The sequence below is a fragment of the Bombus fervidus genome, chromosome 3 (assembly GCF_041682495.2).
Source record: "Bombus fervidus isolate BK054 chromosome 3, iyBomFerv1, whole genome shotgun sequence".
NCBI classification, from domain to species: domain Eukaryota; kingdom Metazoa; phylum Arthropoda; class Insecta; order Hymenoptera; family Apidae; genus Bombus; species Bombus fervidus.
The window spans coordinates 4,057,736-4,079,042 of record NC_091519.1 but is presented as its reverse complement, the minus strand read 5'-3'; the positions used below and the strand labels follow the sequence as shown (position 1 = coordinate 4,079,042).

General features: G+C 34.6%; 2 protein-coding genes and 1 long non-coding RNA gene across 11 annotated transcripts in view; 2 read left to right on the top strand and 1 right to left on the bottom strand.

Annotated features, from left to right (window-relative positions):
* The first annotated feature begins 24 nt into the window (after positions 1-24).
* Positions 25-3,328, top strand: Mvb12 (multivesicular body subunit 12-like Mvb12). Of its 4 annotated transcripts, XM_072001050.1 has the most exons (9): positions 249-736; positions 981-1,066; positions 1,345-1,483; positions 1,616-1,814; positions 1,895-2,045; positions 2,121-2,204; positions 2,290-2,629; positions 2,709-2,759; positions 2,835-3,328. In XM_072001050.1, exons 3-9 carry the CDS (start codon positions 1,355-1,357, stop codon positions 2,868-2,870), a joined length of 990 nt encoding a protein of 329 aa, XP_071857151.1. In that variant the 5' UTR covers positions 249-736; positions 981-1,066; positions 1,345-1,354; the 3' UTR covers positions 2,871-3,328. The 4 variants fall into 4 exon arrangements, with proteins under 4 accessions (XP_071857152.1, XP_071857153.1, XP_071857151.1 ...); XM_072001051.1 differs by lacking the exons at positions 249-736; positions 981-1,066 and adding an exon at positions 25-164; XM_072001052.1 differs by lacking the exon at positions 981-1,066 and having other exon boundaries at positions 220-370.
* A 440-nt stretch (positions 3,329-3,768) lies between these two features.
* LOC139986014 (uncharacterized) overlaps positions 3,769-21,307 on the bottom strand; it is a 47,393-nt gene continuing 29,854 nt past the window's right edge. For 2 of the 5 annotated variants that reach the window (XM_072000992.1, XM_072000991.1), the window contains exons 2-4: positions 7,576-7,974; positions 6,493-7,199; positions 3,769-5,696 (exon numbers count right to left, since the gene is read on the bottom strand). In XM_072000992.1, coding sequence (XP_071857093.1) covers positions 4,085-5,696; positions 6,493-7,199; positions 7,576-7,974 — 2,718 coding nt within the window. In that variant the 3' untranslated portion in view covers positions 3,769-4,084. Of the gene's footprint in view, positions 5,697-6,492; positions 7,200-7,575; positions 7,975-12,919; positions 13,484-16,636; positions 18,334-21,307 lie in introns of those variants that run through there. The other 3 variants (XM_072000994.1, XM_072000993.1, XM_072000995.1) reach the window with 3 other exon arrangements.
* Positions 11,500-12,901, top strand: LOC139986042 (uncharacterized). Of its 2 annotated transcripts, XR_011799545.1 has the most exons (3): positions 11,500-11,748; positions 11,840-12,004; positions 12,143-12,901. It is a non-coding gene; the product is annotated as an uncharacterized lncRNA (long non-coding RNA). The 2 variants fall into 2 exon arrangements; XR_011799544.1 differs by lacking the exon at positions 11,500-11,748 and having other exon boundaries at positions 11,757-12,004.

The window sequence follows — 21,307 nt, the reverse complement described above, 5'->3', positions numbered from 1 at the left end:
TATGATTCTTATCCATTTTCTTATTGCTTGGGAATGGGATTAATTCACTTAAAAACTGAGTAATACGTATAAAATCAAGCGAATATCCGGCAAAAACGAATCGTGTAGGAAGGACGAGGAAAAGCGCCATAAAGTTTCACGGCGTGTAAGGAACGGAAACAGAGGTTAGCTTATTGAACACAACTACCCTAGTCAGTTAAGATGGTGGTCATTACGGTTGTGGTGGTGGTAAAAGTGATGTCATTGATATCAATTTAGTTAAAACGTTCAACGAAGAGACAAAGGAGGAAAGCCATTCTTATAAGTAACAGTGTTTATGAGTTTCGTTAGTTATCTTATCGGGTTTTTATCACATATCATTTGAAAGTACGTGAGTGTTAAAATATTAGCCGTGACGGAACAATTGATTGTATATGTATACATTTATCTTTCTCTCAGTAGATACTTTCCTCTTTGTTAGTTCCTCCGTCTTGCTCATTTCTTCAATCGTTCTTTCCATCCTTTTTGTTTATTAATATGCATTGAAGTACCTTCACTTTATTACGAATGAATCTTCTGAAGAATAGGATTGCGTGTCAAAGGAAAAACCAGTCGATCGTTATTCGATCGAAAATTTGCCGTGTTATTTTGCTGGAATTAAGTGACCGGCTGATTAAAAGTACAACGACAGATAAATTAATGAATATGCAAAGTTTTTAAATTTGTGTCGCGCGAAATTTCCAATTTTTCTCCGAAGGTAAGCAAAATGAGAAGTGTGCGAATTTCGTGGATGATTGCTAATGGTTAAGTGTGTTTCTCTGCCGTGAATACTTTAAAGATTAATTATATTAAGTGAAATATATGTGTAAGTAATGCGTCCTTTGTAGTAATTAGTTTTTATCGGTTTTCAAAAATGTCATTATTAAAATTTTATTACTTAAAATTTCCTTATTACAAGCAATTTTCAGTGTACCGTAAATTTTTCTATCGATCGAAAATAGGTCATCAAGATAAAGTAGGGGACGTCCACACAGTTACATTCCTCAATTCCTGGCGCTTTTAATGAATCAACGTATAATGAACTTTGGTAGAGAAATGTGCTTTATGGCAATGAAAACTGTTCTTGTCACACTTGTCAAAACATATTAACTACTTGTCTTGTATTAATTGTGATATTTAAAATATCTTTGAAGTTATGTTACAATTTATCAAATTGACTTTTTGCAATCAGTGTGATTATCTATGAAGCAGTTGATTATACTTATTAGTTTATAACAAATTACATTTAACATTTTGTATATGTGAGATAATATATGTTACAAGGAAAAGAAAACATGAATAGTTATACAAATATACTTTTAACAGGGTTGCAATAATGTCTAAAAAGATTAATTGCAACAAAATGTTAGTTCACCAGTTATCGTCTGTATTACCTGATGATAGGCCCATCACAGCCATAAATATTGTTGAAGATATAGATAAATGTCCACCAAATTTTACAGTGGTAAGTAACCTCACAAGATAGTTTGTATAAATAAGTTAGGGTATTTAATCTGGTGTTTATAACTATTTTTATATTACTATTTTTTAATTTTCTATAAATATGTATTATTTTTAAATGTCATTTTATCTTCAGGTATCACGAACATATGACCAAGATACTGATGCTGATCTATGGAGAGAAAGTGGACTTTTCATTAAAAAGAAAGGCAGATACATATGTTTTTCAAAGACTGAAGGGTTGCCCCAGTGTGTAGTTGAAGATATTGTAGTTATTAATGAACGAGATACTCCTCCAGAAGGATATAGCATAATTTCTTATACTGTAGATTCAAGTGAGCATACGTAAGACTAATCAATGTATCATTTATCAAGAATATATTTTCATTTAGTACATTGCAATAATGAATTTTAGTGCAGAAGGCATGGAGAAAGAAACAGGTGTGCTATAAAATTAGAAATAAGGAACTATGCTCGAAAGCAGTTACTGATATTATCATATGTAGTAGAGTTATACATAAAGTTTATACATCTAAAATGGCACCAAACGGATTTATTGCTGCTGGGTATATCTATAGAATTTTATAGTTATGAAAATTTTATAAAAATCAAATTATTCTTCTTATTCCTATTCTTTTCAGTGTTATTAACGGAGTTTGTGTTTGCTACAAAACTGTGGATATTGTAAATGGGAATTCAAATTCACAGTCATATGTTAATATAGAGTAAGAATCGTCTTTATCTTAAAAGGAATTAAAATATATTTACCTTAATGTTTACCACTTGTTCTATATAATGTCTTATTTATAGCTTACTACAAAGTGCTTCCCCAAATCCATCAAATGGGACACCCCATAGAATACCGCCCGAGAGGCCACCAAAACCAAAGTTTTCACCAAAACCAGCAAATGGGGTTTATCCAAAAATTAGTGGAAGTGGAGGAAAAGATACAGAGGAATCTAACGATAGAGATTATGAAATTTTGAGTCCTAGTGCAAGAATTAGACCTACGAGACCTGCTCCGCAACCCCCTACATCAACAGTTGTTGGATCTACATCAATTTATGGTACACTGCCAGGATCTTCCGATTTGGATGGAGTCCCATTTGTTCTTAATCCACGTCTTAGTGTTCATTCTGATTCTTCTACTGTAAGTAATTTGTACAAAAAATCTATATTTTTTTGTATATAATTTCATATATCTTCAACAATTATTTCATATTGTTTAGAATAAACTCCCTGTGATTAAAATTTGGACTCAGAAAGACTTGGATAAAGAGGTACAATTAATATTTATTCAAAGCATGTAATGTACCAATGTCTTTAATATTCTTATTTTTTATTTCATTTTCCAGTTCTTTTACGATTTTTGTGCAGAGAGAGAAACTTGAAAAAACCACTGTGCCAAATTAATTGCGTGATTCTTCACGCAATGTTTCAGCTATGTCTATACATTTGTATTGATAATATAGCACTAGCCAAGTGTAATAGAGTGCCTGAACGAGTGATTCATACTAACCTACGAAAATGGAATTACTTTCAAAACATTTACCGATGAAATGTTCGAATTTAAATATTGTCCATTTTCTAAAGTACTTTTCTCTTCCATGCCCTATTTAGATTTTGATACCAGTAACAGTTAGCACTGTATTTTTATAGAGTTGCGTTGTATTTTTATAGATAGTAGAAGTTATATATATGTATATTATATATAATTGTATGATATGTTCTAGTTGTTTATAAATCGCCACAAAATACTTAATATTATACTGGTGTATTCCTATTTCTTAATCAAACGCAGGAATCTTTCAATAAAGTCATCTTTAATTTTATTTCCAACAAAAAATAAGTACATCCTTACTTTTATCCTCGAATGAATGCCTCTAATACTTTTATAGAATACGTATATTTCGCTTTTATATCATTTAGTTGATGAATAGTTAATCCGTAATTACGTACATACAGATTCTCAAATGCTACAAGGTTTAACTAACAATTGGTTGAGATACTGATTAGAGTTTGATATTTAGAATTTTACAAAATACCGGATAATAAACGTAATTATAGGTTAATTTAAGATCACAATAATTTAATATTTTCAATTTTTGATGTACAACTTTAGCTAAAAAATAACAAAAACGTTGATTTCCGTAGTAAATGAATTTACTTGTGGCACTTCATAGTGAAAAAAGCTTATTAACATATGTAAGTATTTACGTTTATAAGCTATTCCCAACGATGTACTATCAATTACTCAATTCATTGTGACTTAATTAGTAATGCTATAAATAGGTAAGCAACATTTTATTAAAATATACAACATATTCAAGTATTCTTTAAATCGAAGGTGCTATAAATAAATTAACTTCTACGTTCCACAATTTCTTTAGTAACAAAAAATCCGATAAAGGTATTAAAAAGAGGAAAGAGAACATTAATAATTTACAGAATTACATTTTGCACTTAATGAATCGTGTTCCTAGTACGGTTTTAATGATCACTAATTCATATTATGGTTACTACTTTTCGTTTGCCTATTAATTTAAGTTCCTTCGGCTGATGCTTCTTGTCGAAACAGATTTTTTGGAAAAACTTGAACCAGTCGTCAGACGAATGGGCCAGTCCAATGTCTAATATGGGTAGTATTGTTCGTCGTGGAAACACCATGTTTTTCCATAACTGCTGTCGCTTTGATCTTATTCTTATACTTGACGTCTTTTGGCTTTAACATACTCTTGTGGTTGCTCAGCAACCTCGATGGTGTTAATATGGATTTGTTGCTAAGACCTGTAGCTTCTAAGAAGTGATCGTAGCCGCTGCTCGAATTGCTCGCAGCAAGAGGAACATTATTATTGTCTTTGGTTGCGGCAGTTTTCTCGTTCTGACCAACCGTCGCCCCAAGATTACCGAGTCTCTCCGATCCATCGCCTTCTGGTCTATCCGGATCATCTGACAAATCACATTCATCCAAATTGAACTCTTCAAAATTTTGTCTGATATCAAATTCCTGATCAAATTCTGAATGGACGTGTTTCTCCTTAGTTTTCGTGCGTTCTTTTGTTTGATCCTCCGATTCACCCCCAATTTTGAATTCTTCAAAATGGCGAACGATGTTAGTGACTCTGGGAATTTTCCTGGTTTGTTCCCCGCTAGCTTCATGACTGACGCTCTGACGCGTCTGGAATGAAGATCGGACATTATTAAACCTGTTTTTCCAGAAGTTCCCCTCTTCATTGTTCCCTGTAACTTTATTAATCGCATCGTCGAAGTTTAAACTTCTCGCAGATGATACGTTAATCCCCGCAGATTTTAAAGGAGAAGATATAAAACCGAATATCTTCTTGCTATGTTCAGACGAACTAGGTTCAAGTAGCTGTTGCTTTTTCCGTGTCTCATCGATGAGAAACGAGGGGCTAGGAATCTTTTTTAAGATTAACGTGTTATTCTTGAACTGTGGTTTAGGAGGCAACGCAGGAGGTGTTTTAGGAGGTGGTGATATTATCTCCGGAAGTGACTCGATATCCTCATAATCCAAATTTTTCGCTATGGTTAATCCTTTCGTAGACATCTGCAGACAAGTCTTTTCCTCGATACGCTCTAATTTTAAAGGTGGATTCGACGCATTTACAGACGTTTTCGTCTTTTGCATCACCTGTGAAGAGGGGAAACTCGTGTGTCTCGTCTCCTCCACTTCGACCTTTGGTTCTATAATGACAATTGGAATAGCCTTTGATTCTTCCGATTCTTCCTCAAGACTCGACTCATGATTCGTGATCGTGGTTGCAACATTTGAGGTTGAAGCACTTTCAGTAAGACTCATGCCAAACTCGTCTTCCGTAGCAGTGGGTTCGAAACTGTTTACAGAAACATCGGTCAATTCGTTGCTAGCTAATTCTTTTTCTGTAATTCCTTCTTCAGAGTTCTTCCTCTCCATTTCAGATCCCACGGACTCGATATCCGATAATTTAGCTGGTTGAAATCGGACGATTCTTCCTCGATGTTTAAACCTCCTAGGCATGGAAAGAATACTCTCTTCTTCTTCCATGTCTCGTAACAGGATCTGATTAACACACTCCAAAACGGAATTATGTTTGCTATTCGGTCGATATGTGCTGTGCCTAAAGACGTCGTCGTTGACTTTATCCTCGTCAGGATCGCTGTACCAGTTCCCGCTGGTCTCTTCTGCGTTGTGTTCTTCGATTTCCATTTTTAGGCATCTATAGAAGTCAAATATAAATTTAAAAATACGTTGTGAAATATTTTTTTATGATAATGTGAATATATAATATATTGAACTATAACCATCTATTATAGCAACATTCCATTTATCTGAATTCTATTTTGTAGAGAGAAAAATATTCAGTCGATGGGTGCTGGAATATCGGGATTCGAACGCGGATTTTTCGCTTATCAGGCGGAGTGCTTCTCCAATTAAGCTACCTAGGCCATCGACGAATATTCTCTCCCAAACTCCTAAGTCTCAAGTGGCTGCCACCTACGATTTATTGGTGCGAAATTTTATTTAACCAATAATTGACTGAATTCCTGTCAAGTGAATTCAGTTGCTAGCACTTGAACTTTTATTCCATGCTTGATAGAAAAATCATAGATAGCGGGAATCGAGAAACTACTGGACTCCTACCATATAAGCTCTAGTTATTAGGTATAGAAGAAGATTCTATGCTTTTAGCCTTATACACTGTGTTGTTATTATACGGATCTTGTATTTACTTCTGTTACTGCAACTACATAAATGTTGACAAAAAAATATTGCAAACATTCATCATTGATCCATAGAATAGCATTACATAGACATTTGTTTCTAGTAAACACGTACAAACACAACGGACAGTGAATTTTCTTTTATGCATATATATTGCTCCGATTTAAAACTATTTTTTATTTGTCGTATGTCTCTACCGAACTAATTTACGTTAACGAATGTTATAAACATTTTACACGATCGGCAAATGCCTGATATACATGTATCCTTTTAAGAAAATAAATACTTACACACTAGTATTATTACTCCCGTTATTGCTACTGTTATTATTATTATTACTATAATCCTCGTTCATCTTCGGTATTTTCGCGATCACGTTTCCTGTGTGTTCTAAATTTCTCGAGTTTGTCTCGTTGCAAGCGTTTACATAAATTGGTTCCTGTTCTTTTTCTTCGTCCTCTGACACAAAGTTACAGTCCATTCCATCGTCTTTACTTTCCGTTCTCGCGATATTCGTCGGTTCGATCATGTCCGTTTCGTTCAAAGCCTTCTGTGTCCTCGATCTACCGATTCCTAGCTTTTTCCTCGGCAATTTAGAACCGTTTTCAACCATCATCGTCTGTTCATCATCATCACCATCGTAGATCATTGTGATCTCGTTCTCGCTATCCGTAACCATCGTAGGCGTACATCTATTGGATTTGTTCAGCGTGGAACCGGGTGAAACGTCGCTACTTTCGCCCTCGCAGAAACCCTCGGTGCTGAGCAACGAGGGGCTGCCCTCTGTGGTGGTTGTGATAATAGACACATCCGTGTTTTCGCTGCTCGTCAGACTTGTTTTCGAAATATCGCTCCCAGCGAAGCTGTGCGTTTTCTTCACCCCTCTGTCCAACTCCTCCAGCGCAACAGGTATCTCCGACGAATTCAGTTTTGTGATTATCTCGCACTTCAGATTTTGAATGTCTTTACTAATTCCACTGTTTTGCCTGGAGTCTACCTGAAATGAAAAAAAGAACGAGATCTCGTTACAGTTGTTTACTGCGCCAGTTTAGAATTTTGATGGATCTTGATGTGTTTTCTCAGGCATACGCATTTCGAATATTTATGTGATTACAAAGATTGACTGATTGAAAGATTGTTCTTTGACATAAGGAATAGAGATTTTTCTCAAGAATCGTTTGTTTTTTTGTTGCATTATTAAATTTATATTACAAATTCATCACGAAGCCAATAAAATATACGAAACGAGATAAAAAATTGCAAAAGTCAATTACGTCGGGAGACTACTAGAATGCGCTATTAAGAAATCAAGAAGTCTGAGGGCTATTCTTGCTACGAGGCCCTTAATTAAATCACAATATCTCGAAACTTACATCGGCGTTGGTCGTTTGCAAATCGTTGTTTTTAATGTCGGTTGCCGTGTTAAGTTTCATTGACGATTTACCAAGGGTCTGTTCGCGTTTGCATTTGATATAATTCTTGGTGTAACGTCTGAGCCTAGCGATTTCAAGCTGCTGGTTCTTGATCACATTGTCCTTTTCGCAAAGTAGTTGTCTGATCGATTTCTGCTCTTGCTTCAGCCGTGCCTCCAGCACCAACAGAGCACGAAGTATCCGCGATAATTGCTGATCTCGAAGACTTCTTTCGGACTCGTGGTTCGCAGTGCGATTGTCCAACTCTTTCACCAGATCACGGCATCTCTTCGTGGCTGCCTTCAAGGCCTCCTGAGTACGAACCAGCTCTTGTTTGAGCGTTCGCACCTCGGTTTCCATCTGAAAAATAATTTGCTGGTTAGATACGGTGGTTTCTTTTATTAAGATTTCATAATGAAATGTATCTTTCTTCTTCATTACGATTTTTTAATTACGGTTAATAATTTCAATTCTTTATACAAGTATAATACACGTATAAAAATAATAAATTATCGTCAATTAAGTCGATTATTTGAACGCATGTTCGTGTACATGAATAGAAATAAAGAATTCTCGAAGTTAAATTCAAAAGTGGAATTCGGTGGAATTCGTTGTGTCCCCAGGTAGAAAAATGAGAATAACGAAACACGTGGAACCTTTTTTTTTGTTGCACGGGAAGAAAAATGTTGAAAGTTGACTTCAAAGAAGGAACCTTGGAATTCGTCTAGGTTAGTAGAAACGCTGGACCGTACTACGGAGACCGGAAGGACCTGACCTGCAGGAGCTGGTAAGCCAAGCAGACAAAAAAAAAAAACATGAAAGAGAGGGAACCAGTCGAAATAAAAAGGGGATTCATTGTCCGAGCTTTAACTTAAGGTCTATTTTACTTCGTCTTGGTTTCTCCAATGGGATAACGGTGCCTAAGAAAGTCAAATCAAGAGTAAAATATATTACAAGTTAAAAGAGCAAGTAAAATTATTATACGCAGAATAAGAATGTATTAATATAAAAAAGAAATATTTTTGATTAAATAATTTTCTTTTGGTAACAATGTTGAATTAATTTAACAGTATTTTTTACTGTTAAATATTTCATAAAGGTTGCAGATATGAATAATCAAATATTGATCAAACAGGTTTCAGTTTTGTATTTAACTAAAAGATTTTGCTGGGCTCGGCGAGTAACAAAGTAAAAATTAGCTTCGCTCTACCAAATATCCCAATGTACATGCAACTCGAAAAACTTTAGCAGTTATTTTGCATCAGTAGCATTTAGCTCGCTTCAGAAATTCCTGAAATCGATTTAGCCTTTAAACTTTGTGGTATTTATGTTATATTAGGAAACTAACGTTGGAACACAGAATACAAATCCAATAACTGATAGAATTACGATAAGAGAGATGATCTTCTATTACAAAAATAATATTATAAACATGTTCTTGTATAATTTTTTTACAAGAACCGCTTTGAAGATTTGTTGGATATAACTTTACAGTGTTAGCGAATTAATTTAATGAATTTTACTATGAATCTATTCTATAAATTTCAATTTATTCTTTGATTTGATAAACAAAACGAATATAGGAAAGCAGAGATGGATTATTTCATAAATAAATAGAAAGACATTTAATCACAACTTTTAGTTTAAACAACGATTCTTTCATATTTCCGTCAAGTCTTTAAAAAATTTTTAGCGGTGAAGTATTCCAGTTGAGTTAAAGATGTTCCAAAAGGCTCAGCAAACTCAAAGAGAAGGATTCGAACGACTCTATATCTTCTCGACAGAAAGTTTTACACATAATAACACCCTTCTCTTCGCACTAAATACAACAAAAGAAACACCTATACGCAATGTGCATAACGCCTTAACGTAGCCCAACTCACTCCCTATCATTCAACTCTCTAGGACAAATTCTAGGGAAAGCGTCTCAAAGTAAAGATACCAATCATGTGCCAATTAAAGAAGCATTTATTTGAAAATAATTGCCGGTTCAATGCAGTAACAGCTGCCTGTAGAAGAAGCCTCGTATCTCGAGTAAAACAACAGGCAACCGTAATAATCGAACGGAAAAATGTTGGCGTTTTGTGTTTTAGTAGAACTCATGGTCTTATGACTGGGAAGGTTTGTTGCCAATGGTGTAATGTGCCTGGCAGTTTGGGCAGTAAATTTATGGAGGCAGAAGATCGCAGAAAGCCACAAATTTTCGCAGCTCCACGAACTGTAATTATACAGTGGCCGTAGCGGAAAACGTATCCAATAGCTTGGCTATTTTCTTCGTCTCATCACGGGGGAAATAACCCCGCACCCTATACGGGTTTTCGAGCGATCGAATTATAGCTCAATCCATATTAACTTTAAGTTATCAGTTGCGACATAACGAATCAAGCTCTTTCAGCAGATAGCTTGTTTTTTTTTTGCGATCTTTATGACGTGCTACGAACTACCGGTGTTATTACGCCAGCAGTCAGTCATTGCTTTAAAGAACTCGTATGTTTGATTACGGAGTGCTAGAAGTAAACGGCAAAGTGTGATACGTATATAATATATGGGAGACAGTTCTGATTCTAGTTGTTAATTTACAGAATGGACCAGCTTCGTGTCTTTGCTTATCTTTCATGCGTAAAGTTAAAAAGTTGAGGTTAAAATATCTTTGTCATTTCCAGAAAAATTACGTCAAATTATGTGTCTCTCGAAATATAATAAATCAACAGTTTCAGAAATATTCTCAATAGTTGATTCAAACGGGACACCTTGTATATTTCGACAATCTTTCCATCATTTCCAGAAAAATTACGTCAAATTATGTGTCCCTCGAAACATAATAAATCAGCAGTTTCAGAAATATTCTCAATGGTTGATTCAAACGGGACACCTTGTATATTTCGACAATCTTTCCATCATTTCCAGAAAAATTACGTCAAATTATGTGTCCCTCGAAACATAATAAATCAGCAGTTTCAGAAATATTCTCAATGGTTGATTCAAACGGGACACCTTGTATATTTCGACAATCTTTCCATCATTTCCAGAAAAATTACGTCAAATTATGTGTCCCTCGAAACATAATAAATCAGCAGTTTCAGAAATATTCTCAATGGTTGATTCAAACGGGACACCTTGTATATTTCGACAATCTTTCAGATTGATATTAATATTAGTATTCAGATGGATATTAAGATGAAAAATATGACGATATCAATTCAATTATGAAGAAACTAATTGTTTGAGATACCAATTGTCTCAGACTTATTTACTACGATTATATAACTCGTAAGCGTAGCATTGTATAGTTCATCTAAATGTTCTGAGTTACGAAATAGCTATTTAAGATGGTATGCAAATTCCGGTTCCGGTACACGTGACACCAACACATCAGGTATTTCAAAATCGAACTTTTTCCAACCACGATGAATTCGTGTCCTATGACGTCAGAGGAATCCCCATGATCGCAAGAAGGTATATTATAATATGTATTTAGAAAGCGCGATCTGATGAGGTGTCCGTGTTCTGAATGCTGATGGTTAAATGAGCAAACGCAGCGGTTTCGTGTAACTAATCATAACGTATAGTTTAGCATGAATGAAGAAAAAAGCAGAAAGTTTGATTCAATTGTATGAATCAACATCTAACAACTAACACGAAGTGAATTTCAAATAGATATTGGTTATTGATAAAATGTTACAAACGAAGAATGCATAGCAATAATTTAAAATATATGTTGATCAGGCTTACACATATTAATTTTGTTTTATATTTGATTATAGGTTTTTATATATCGATATTTTTGAATTTATGAAACTACGAAACGACACGAAATTAACTTCAAAATAAATAATCAAAATCGAGTAATGATATTTAATGTCAAAACTCGATACAGTATACGCGTCTTTGAAAATTTGACGCCCATGATTGCATCAAATTCGAGTTTTAAAGTGGCTCACGAAGGTGACGAAAAAGTGTGTTACGACTTTCTCCGTTCTTGACCAACGGTTTTTCGATCCATCGTGGTGCACGATAGGAGGTCAACGGATGAACTCCGGTCGCTGGATAACGAGATATCTATACCTCGTATCGATACAGTTACCCGCTTTAACACATTCAATATCCGTCAAATTTTCAGAAGCGAGTGTTGAGGTTAGCAAGTCTGATCTTAACTACCGCAAACTCTTTTTTCATTTGTATATTCGTAGTTTTTTTAATAACTGCATGGAGATTTTAGAAAAAGAATGCACTCGCGGAAAGGAATGCACGGAGGATCACGTTTGTTCTTAAGTGACGTCAACGCTACATTCTCTTCTCCAATAACTCAGAAACACACTTTCTCCGGTGTTACGATGTAACGGATGAATAGAGATCCACAATTATCGCACGAAACGCGCAATAAGTATACGTAAGTAATCACATTTCTTCCGATCCCTTGTGCTTTTTACCGAGATCCGTGAACAAAACATAATGATTTCGCTTAAAATCACCGATATATACGACGAAATGATTTGTTTTTGATGACCATTTAATTTTTAATTTACAGGTGACTTCCAATATCATGAATGGATTAGAATTCCCGATTTCGCAAGCCAAGCATGTACACATAGTAGTTCTTGCAATTACGAGCGTAGAATTGTGTCATCATTTAAACAACCTTCGTTGGTTGCATCACGTTACTTTATTACAAACCGTGCAATAATTATCACACGATTCGTTATACCGTTTAAAGATAAAAAAATATGGCGCTTCGATAAATTGTATCGTTTGTTTCTGTAAGTTCGCCTAATGTAAACCATACAGTCTTCCAGTTTGTATTAGGTAAACCGTAGCGCTCAATCGTTATTCTAATGTTATACAATATGCAGTCGCTATGTTTGGAGTAAATAATGGATGCTTTTACAAAGACTGCAACAAGACCTTCGATGAAAACGTCTTTAAAGAATGACTGATTCATCGTCCGGTAGATATAGTAGGTCGTGTCGAAATAAGTCTACGACATACTTTACGTATAGCCTTTTCCATACCGTTGCTCGTTTAAAAAATCGCTATATATCCGTTATAAATCCAATGTAAGAAACTGCCGATCAAATGCATCCCTACTACACCATACACAAGAGCGCGTAATTCAATTTTCTTTTTTTGTGTCCAAACCAAGCGCATGTTTATTTCGCATTTTCATCGATCACGTCGAGTATAAAAATTGAGTGCTTGGTAGAAATTATAGACTCGCGATGCTTAAAAAGCCTTCTACCGTGTACAGTAGTTTTTGCATTAAAAAAACATTCGTGTGTTATTCTTATTATATCCTGCACATTGTTACCTTAAATTCCGTCTTCCAGGCAAGCACAATTATCCAATATTATCAAGAAAGTCTGAGAACGTGATCGGCATGATATACGTATAAATTTTTTCGCACAATCACGCACAAATCAGCCGAATTTCACCTGATTTCGACATAACATTCTGTCACTGGTCCTCGAGGCATCTGTCGTGCGTTGTCGTCTCCTCGAGGATGCCGGTTACGAGCGCTCTCGAGAACAGCCGATATTTGCCGAAGGTCACCGAAGCTTTCCGAACGGCAGCGCGAATGACCGAACGTTTTCGCGTACCTGACATATTGTACTTCGAATTCTGAGAGCACCTCGATTACTTTTGTGAATCATTACAAAATTTTTGCTTCATTTTCTTCCTTTAATTAACTGTATTGGATCGAGCATTCACGACCGATATATCAAACGAAAATACGAATAACGTAACGGAAACAGAATGTAGGCGAGACGAACTTTGGATACAAACTGGTCAGTCGGCGAGTGGACAGTTAGGTCCAAGAGGGAGTAAAGAATGGTAGGGAGAGGGTTGAAGCAGGCACGGATTTCGAAAACAATTTTATTCACGATCATATATAAATTTTTGTAATTTTTAGAAAACTAGAATTTATTATTATCAATATAATGAGAATTTATTATTATAACGTATTTTTAATTTATTATACTTTGAATGTTTTTATTTTACTCCATCCTAGAAGTTTGAAAGTTCGTAATCGGTTTCTAACAACAAGCTATTTATGTAAGCTGTTATAATTGTACATAATTAATAAAAATTCATATTTATAAAAAGTTGGTTCTTTCAAAAATATTCATATGAAATTACAATATATGTAGAATTGTAATTTTGAAAACGAAGCAAAACAGAAATTCTATAATGGTAAACAATAATTTAACGTTTTTAGTTTATAATTTAGTAAATATTTTTTATTTTCATTAGTACTGAAAAAATGTCTTTCTCTGTTGTCTATACATATATATATAATAGACGGTTGGTAAAAATCTGTAGAATCTTTAGTTATAAGTGCAGCCCTGAGTCAGAGTCAGACGGAGAGAAGGAAGAAAGTAAGAAAAGCAGGTAAAGAGAGAGAGAGAAAGAGTCCTGTTCCGCGTTCACGCGTGCACGAATGTTTGTGCGCACTTTTTCTATGTATAACTTGTTCGTGATCGAATGAAAACAGGTAAGACTATCTATAGACCAGATATAACATAAAAATGAAAACGACATATCCTTTTTTAGATAAATTGTGAAGTTAACTTGCTCAGATATCTACATACGTCACGGGAAGCAAAGTAACGAACAGCTGACTCGAGTAGTATTCAGGATTACGGCATGCTATTATTAAAAGATAGTAGTGTTCCTGTTACTTAACATTCTCGGAGTTTTGTGGTTGATTTTGCAAGATTTCTAACGAATTAAATCGATTATTTTGCAAAAAAGTGTTGACAGTTTATGTAGGTATAAATTATTATTCAAAAAGATGATAGTATCTTCTAACCAAAACAAGCAGTTGATGAAATTATCTTTCTTGCATTTCCACTAGGGAGATGGAAAATCCATCGCTCCATTTCTGACTAACCACATTGCCTACGATTTTCCAATGATCAATAAAAAAAGTAAAAGAAGTATGCCACCTCCGAATCTTAATCCTTGCATAAAAAAAGTATCAAGTTAGTCTATCAATTTTAATCAAGTCTTACACGTACAGAATGAGTACCATTTATAGTAAAGTTTCTCAAGTTCCCAGAACGACACCGAATATCAGCGGCGTTGGAATGTTATCGACACGAACGGTCGTTCTTGATCTTGCCCTGAATAAGATCGTTCTCCACTACCTAGGAACGCCGATTGTCCTAGAAAACGAGATTCTACCGGTTGGCGCCTGGCCCGTGGTTGTGTAATTGCCTCTTTAACGACTTCGTCGAGACCTTCGTACAGACTTTTTGTAGAAGTTACCTCTGCGTGATACCTTCAATTCGCGTACATCTTAATTGCCGAGCGGAAACTGGCGACAACCATCTACCGACCGTTCGCGGGGGATTTGACGTTTTTTGACACCTCGTGATTTAGCAACGTGTAATCATCGGGAATAACTAATAATACGAATCTCGATACGAATGTGGCTCGTTTACAGCTGCTAATTCCGGAATTATGCGAAGAATATTGCAACGGGAAGCTTTGGTATATCGCTACTACGTTATTTTTATTATGTTAGTATCTTATTAATTTCCTTCTTGTTCCTCTTGTTGATGTAAACGGTCAAGTGTATATTTAAGTAAGTATCGTTTTGTGTTAGAGAAATACAGCTATGTAAAGAAATGGCGGAAGTTAATGGTTCTACTGTATTATTAAAATTCTTCATATATCATTTATATAGTATTATTATAATATACTACTAAAATTCTTCACGAAGTTAGGAAAATTGAAGAACTATTTACTATGGTTTATGAATGAGATGAAAAGTATATTATTACATCCGTAAATATATTTTAGCATATTATCCTGTTGAGATGTTATTCATTTTTTTATGTATGTAGAGTGATTTTGTTGTACTTGAAGTATGTTAAATAGTAAAACGCGTGCAAATATGTAAACACGCGATTGGACTGAAACTATTATCTCAATAAATTGTAATCCTTATCAACATTTTGTAAACAGTTTGTAGACTTTCTATAAAGTATCATTATTAATTTCATAGAGGATAAAAAAAAAGGGAGAAAGAAATCAGATCAGTTCAAGAAATGTTTATAAACTTCGTTATATAAATTTGATATTAAATACCGAAAAAAGTAGGGCAACTTTTATTCTCAAAACCAATATAGTAATAACACTGCCATTAAATGTTTTTCATTTATGGAATTTATTCTTGTCATGTCCCGTGAAATTATATCGAGCATATTTTAATCACAAGCATTTAGAGTTAATTAAAGAAAAACTCGTATATGAAATGACAATTCGATCCTGACGGAACTGTTTTACCTAACATTTTACCTATCAATAAGAAATACTCGAGTAACATATGTATTTCATACAATTGAATCAACTGAATAAACAATATGCTCATCTTAATGGAAATATTTCAATATTAAATGAGAATGTTCTTCAAGATTCTCTTTTTTTTCGCAAAACTTTGCTTAGCGGAAGAAACATGAGAATCTCATGATGAAATGTAATTTTCTCGACGTAATAGGAGAGTTTCACTGCTCGCTTTAACCTTTAAATGTATAATGTTGCTATATGGTAACAAACCAGTGTATGTTTTTCAATCTCACAGTGCTTATTATACACCGTATATATGATACATATTCTTATTGTTATTAAACAAGTGGAAATGAAGAAAACTATTACTTTTCTCCGATACTTGAAAGTGTCAAAGTCAAAATGCTTTATTATCGTTGGAAAAATTATACTCTTAAGGGTTGAATGAATAAAAGCATCGAATAGCATGAAGTGTTAAACGATTGTCTCGTCCACGATCACGACTCTATTACAACGAACGGAGAAAGAAAAGAATACGAAAGAAAGAAACAAACAAAAAAAGGCACAATCAACGGGAATATTCGCTTTGGAAGTAGCGAACTCAATCCTGCACGATAACGTCTCATCGATTTATTAACTCGGTTACCTTAGAAACCCGGTTCGCTAGCCCTCGGTTAGGTCTGGGGGATACGGATAACCGTTATCACGATGCACGAATACAATCGATTCTTACCGTTTGGGTATACTCCAGCCAGAGTTTCGAGTCGATCTTCTTCCTGCACGACATTCTTTCGATGATTCTCTCCTTCCGCCCACCTCGTTCCTTTTTTATATATTATTTGCCCTTTTTAGCAACTTTGAGATAAGTCTACAGGACTTCTTCATCACCTTGTACATCACTTTCTGCTTCTTTGCATCGATCAGATCGTCCAATATTGACCGTATTTTCGTTTAAAGAACAGTAGTTTGTTTGAATGACATACCTCCGTCTCGTTGAAAACGAACCGATATTTTTGTTAAGAAAGATACTTCTAAGTTGATTCATCGAATTCTCCGGGTTGCATTCCTCCTCGTTGAGGAAATATCTCTCACGGATTTCTGGTTATTGTGATCATGCTTATTTACACGAATTGTTTGTGTTAGCTTGAATTATCGGTGGTTTATAGCGAGGTTGTTGGTTGGTGAAATAGAAGGAACAAGAAAACGTGTTTCAAATGATAGAAGCTTTTCACGATTTTTATAGCCGTTGAATTGATCTACAATCAGAATTCTGACATATACATATAATTCACTGAGTTTTTATTCTTACTTTATTTTACTTTTATTTCTCTACTTTATTTCTCTTTCTGCTTTCTTTATCCCACGTTCCGCTTGTATCCGTTATGTGTACATATTTCAATAGAAATTTAGCATTCCTCAGAAATGAAACAGATATATTCTTCCGATTCAGTTATCTCGGTACTAAAGTTGTAGCTTCAAACCACGATGAGACATAGTCTTTCTTTAAAATGCAATTGTAAAATGCAAAACGAATGCAATATTCGATTATTTTTTCTCGTTCTTATCGCGTTATTTAATTGACAGTTCTCTTTGACGCAAAACGTGTATCTTGTTTCGCTACGAAAATATTTTTTCCGTCTTTGCATTCGACACATGTATCCGTAACAGCTGGTTACGCTATTAGCACGCATCATGGTATACGTTTGTTCATTAGCAAACACACGTAACTAAGCTCGATACATATATAGTTTAGGAATAAAGTTGAACGCTCGGATTGTTGACCACGCATTACAAATGTCTTGTTAAAAAAAAAAAAAGGATTAAATAAAAGAAACAGAAAAAGAGAAACGAAAGAAAGAAAATAACTTTTATAGAAATATAAAAGCTGACAAATGATGGGACAGACGATAGATGGCGAAACAGAAATGCGACCACGTTGTTGTAAAAGCAACTTTGAGAGTAACGGTACTACGATTTCTTGGGAGTACATCGTCGTGACTCGACGAATCTGTAATTGACGCTATATGGCGTTAATTGGCCAGAATTAATTGACTTCAACAGGCTTGAACTCGCGTTTCGAGGAAGATATCCCATCGGTTATGTAAATCAATCTTCCTTGGAGTCGTTGCATCGTGTGTCCTTGCGTTTCGTCACCTTGTCTTTCCCTTCTTTCTTTTTTCTTTTTATTCAGTACTGTTCATTAATTCGTTAAACATTGAATAACCACCGTGAAGAATAGTTTCTACGGTAAAAATTACCCCAATAACGCGAGATTTATCGCATAATCGTAAATTTGGCGAGAACACGGTGAGTTCGAGTGGTTCAACGATACAACAACGATGAAAATACCATCGCGAACACGCGCTTAGCGCGCACCAACGCGACGCGATTGAACAAAGACCGCGTTCGGCGAAAAGAAACGTAGAACTAACCGCTCTCTTAAAGACTGCTCGTTATCTGGGTGTAACCTACAGGACAATGATAACGGCAACGATAACGATGAGCTGATTGTTGTAAAGATACACGCGGAACAAAATCGAATTGTGGGACATAACATGTAAATATCATATGTACACTTTTGTCCGTAAATCGCTACACATTATCCATTTATTATTAGTAGCTTTAAAATTAGAACAGCGATACAGCATTAAGATAGGAAAAAGAGTTATTTGCTTTTAGTTTTATATTCCTATTCTGATATTTAAAATTCAGATAGTTTATCATCTTTTAATTAATTTTAATCCATAGTGTTAGCTTTTAATGTTAATAAATGTCACTTTAGATACTATATAATTGTTCAAATATTTTACTATATCAATATTCCATTACGCAAGCAGTCTCTTAACTATTTATTTACCGAACAATTTATTTTGTTCGATACACGTATTAGTATAAAATTGAAATAACGATATTAAGGCGATATTAATCAAATTTGTAAGAAGACATGTCAATTTAATATAGAAATTATAGTGTGCATACAAAGTAATAGATATAATAGCAATAATATATATTAATGCATAAATTAATGAAAAATTGAGAGTATAACATGCATATTTCAAGAATTTTCATGCCATTTATTAATTTTTAGTCTATTTTCATTCACAATTTAGTCTACATTTCAATTTTCCAAATTTCAAGTGAAAATAGAATTTTACAAAATTTATTACATTTCGAATAACCATCATTCTATAATAACGTTCTATTATATACTACTCAGACATTTAATTTTGGAAATTCAAGATTCAGAACAACGATAAACCTGACAAACACGTTACTCATCATTCCACTGGAATATCATTTAGTGTTCATAATCTGTGTAAACCAACTAATCATTTAGTTTCCGGTTTTAGGGGAAAGCCACTACTTATTGCTACACGTTACGTCACCACGCGTCGAATCACGGTGTTACGTAGATTAACTGTTATCATTTAACGTTCTTATCACGATGATATATGTGTCTGACTTTTTCCAAAATGTTACCCGTTTTGTAAGATGCGAATAAATATTGCAGGTGTTTAAAAAAAATCCGGGTATATGCTATAGCTGCATTATGAACGTATAAATACGTTATAATAAAAAGGTATAAAAACCAGAAACTTTTTACGTTTAGAAACGAGAAATGTATTATATTCTTTCCTCGCGCAACATAATCTTATCTTATTTACTGGCCTAGATTTAACTGACAAAATAATAATCTCCTATCATAATGGCTATTGTTATTAAAGTCTTACGTATCCACGTGAAAATGCTTCACGACTATGACGTTACGCGCAAACACTCGAGCGTGGCCGTGCCATGCGGGCACGTATGCTCGTGTTACATTTGCATACGCGAACACAACCGAGCAAAGACAGGTGTACAACAAAGGGATACCTTTTGTGCGGGCCTTTCCGTACGTCCACGACCTTTTAAGCGATACGCCTTGTCAAGCTGGCTGCGTCAACTTTTCGCAATCGGACACGACGATATAGTTCGTGACGCTGGCAACTATTTGGTACCCAGTTTCACCCTTTTCTACGTACTTTTTCTTTTCCAGTCATTTTTAAGCTCATCATGATTTTCTATCGTAAATGGATTTCTTTAGTTTGAAGAAAATGCGAAGAAATTGATATAGTTAAGTGTTTGTTTTTTTTAAATTATTAATTTGTCATTAATTTATCTTTACCTTGGTAAAATTCACGTATATACTGTTACTGTAAATCAGCCAAATGTCCTAATACTTCCGAGTGACAGTGTATAAGCCTATATTTATAGTTACTTACATTTATAAGATCTTTTTTCACTATTTTTATTCATGAAATATATTGTCACTATTTGACAGGAAAAATCTGGGACATTCTGTTTATGTAGCGTGAACGAGCCAAATGACACACCCTGTATAACACGTCCATTTCTCAAGTAACAGGAATCTCGTTCGGTTATTTCAAAGAGAGTGCGTAATTACCCTCGGTTCTCCATTTCAACTCGTCGAGTGAGAGCTACCGGCCTGTAGCTTCCGAACCTTTTGTCGCTACTCGAAACAATACCACGCAACACGTCGTGCGACATATGGTTAACAACGGGAAAGGAATAAAGTGGAGAATCGATACCTTGGAGAGATAACAATTTGCGTCAGAGTCAGACGTCACATTGTTCGATCGGTTTACACGATATTTGAAATTTACGGTGCCGCATTCGTGCGACGACTTATGCTATGCCATGGAGCTCGAGGTCTGCTCTTATCCAACTGCGGTTACAATGGAATAAACATATCTTTAACAAACCAGAGAACAGTTGAAAAGTTTCTGCAATATTTGCGAAGGTAGATACTCCTTCTAAATGTAAAATTTTAAATTCGAACTCCAATTAATTGTAGGAGATAATCTGTAATCCGATAAGCCAGTAATCATCCGAAAATCAGAATTATTGTATTCCTATATTATCAAAAATTCAAACTCTGCTCTACAACATTAATCCTTTTATAAAGCATTTAATTAATTGGATTCTTCAGACACGAATACACAACAGCCAAAAAGAGAAGAGACTTTAAATCGAATAAATTAAAATTTTCTTTAGAAATGTTGTGTTACAAATCCATAAACATCGACAATGAATAAAATATGAGATTAAGAAATAACAATTTGTTTCTGTTATAGCAGTCTAGTATAGCCATCTTATTGCACTTCTTTACGACAACTTTCGATCAATTAAATATTTTACATTTTACTTGGCTTGCTAGAATTTGTCTTAGGAATTATCCACGCAAAGCTAATACATTGGAAATCTGGATAATCCATACGAAATGTTTCTTTTTCATTCAATATAGCGTACAAATTTTTTCCTCCCAACTAATTATCGTACGAATTGTTTAGAAAATATGATAAGTTGAAATTATTCCATTTAAAGTGATTATATATTTAATTTA

Coding starts and splice junctions, on each gene's coding strand:
- Mvb12 (XM_072001051.1), top strand. CDS start 1,355: ATGTCTAAAAAGATTAATTGCAACAAAATGTTAGTTCACCAGTTATCG. Junction 2,046..2,120: donor AACGGATTTATTGCTGCTGG/GTATATCTATAG, acceptor TATTCTTTTCAG/TGTTATTAACGGAGTTTGTG. Junction 2,760..2,834: donor AGAAAGACTTGGATAAAGAG/GTACAATTAATA, acceptor TTCATTTTCCAG/TTCTTTTACGATTTTTGTGC.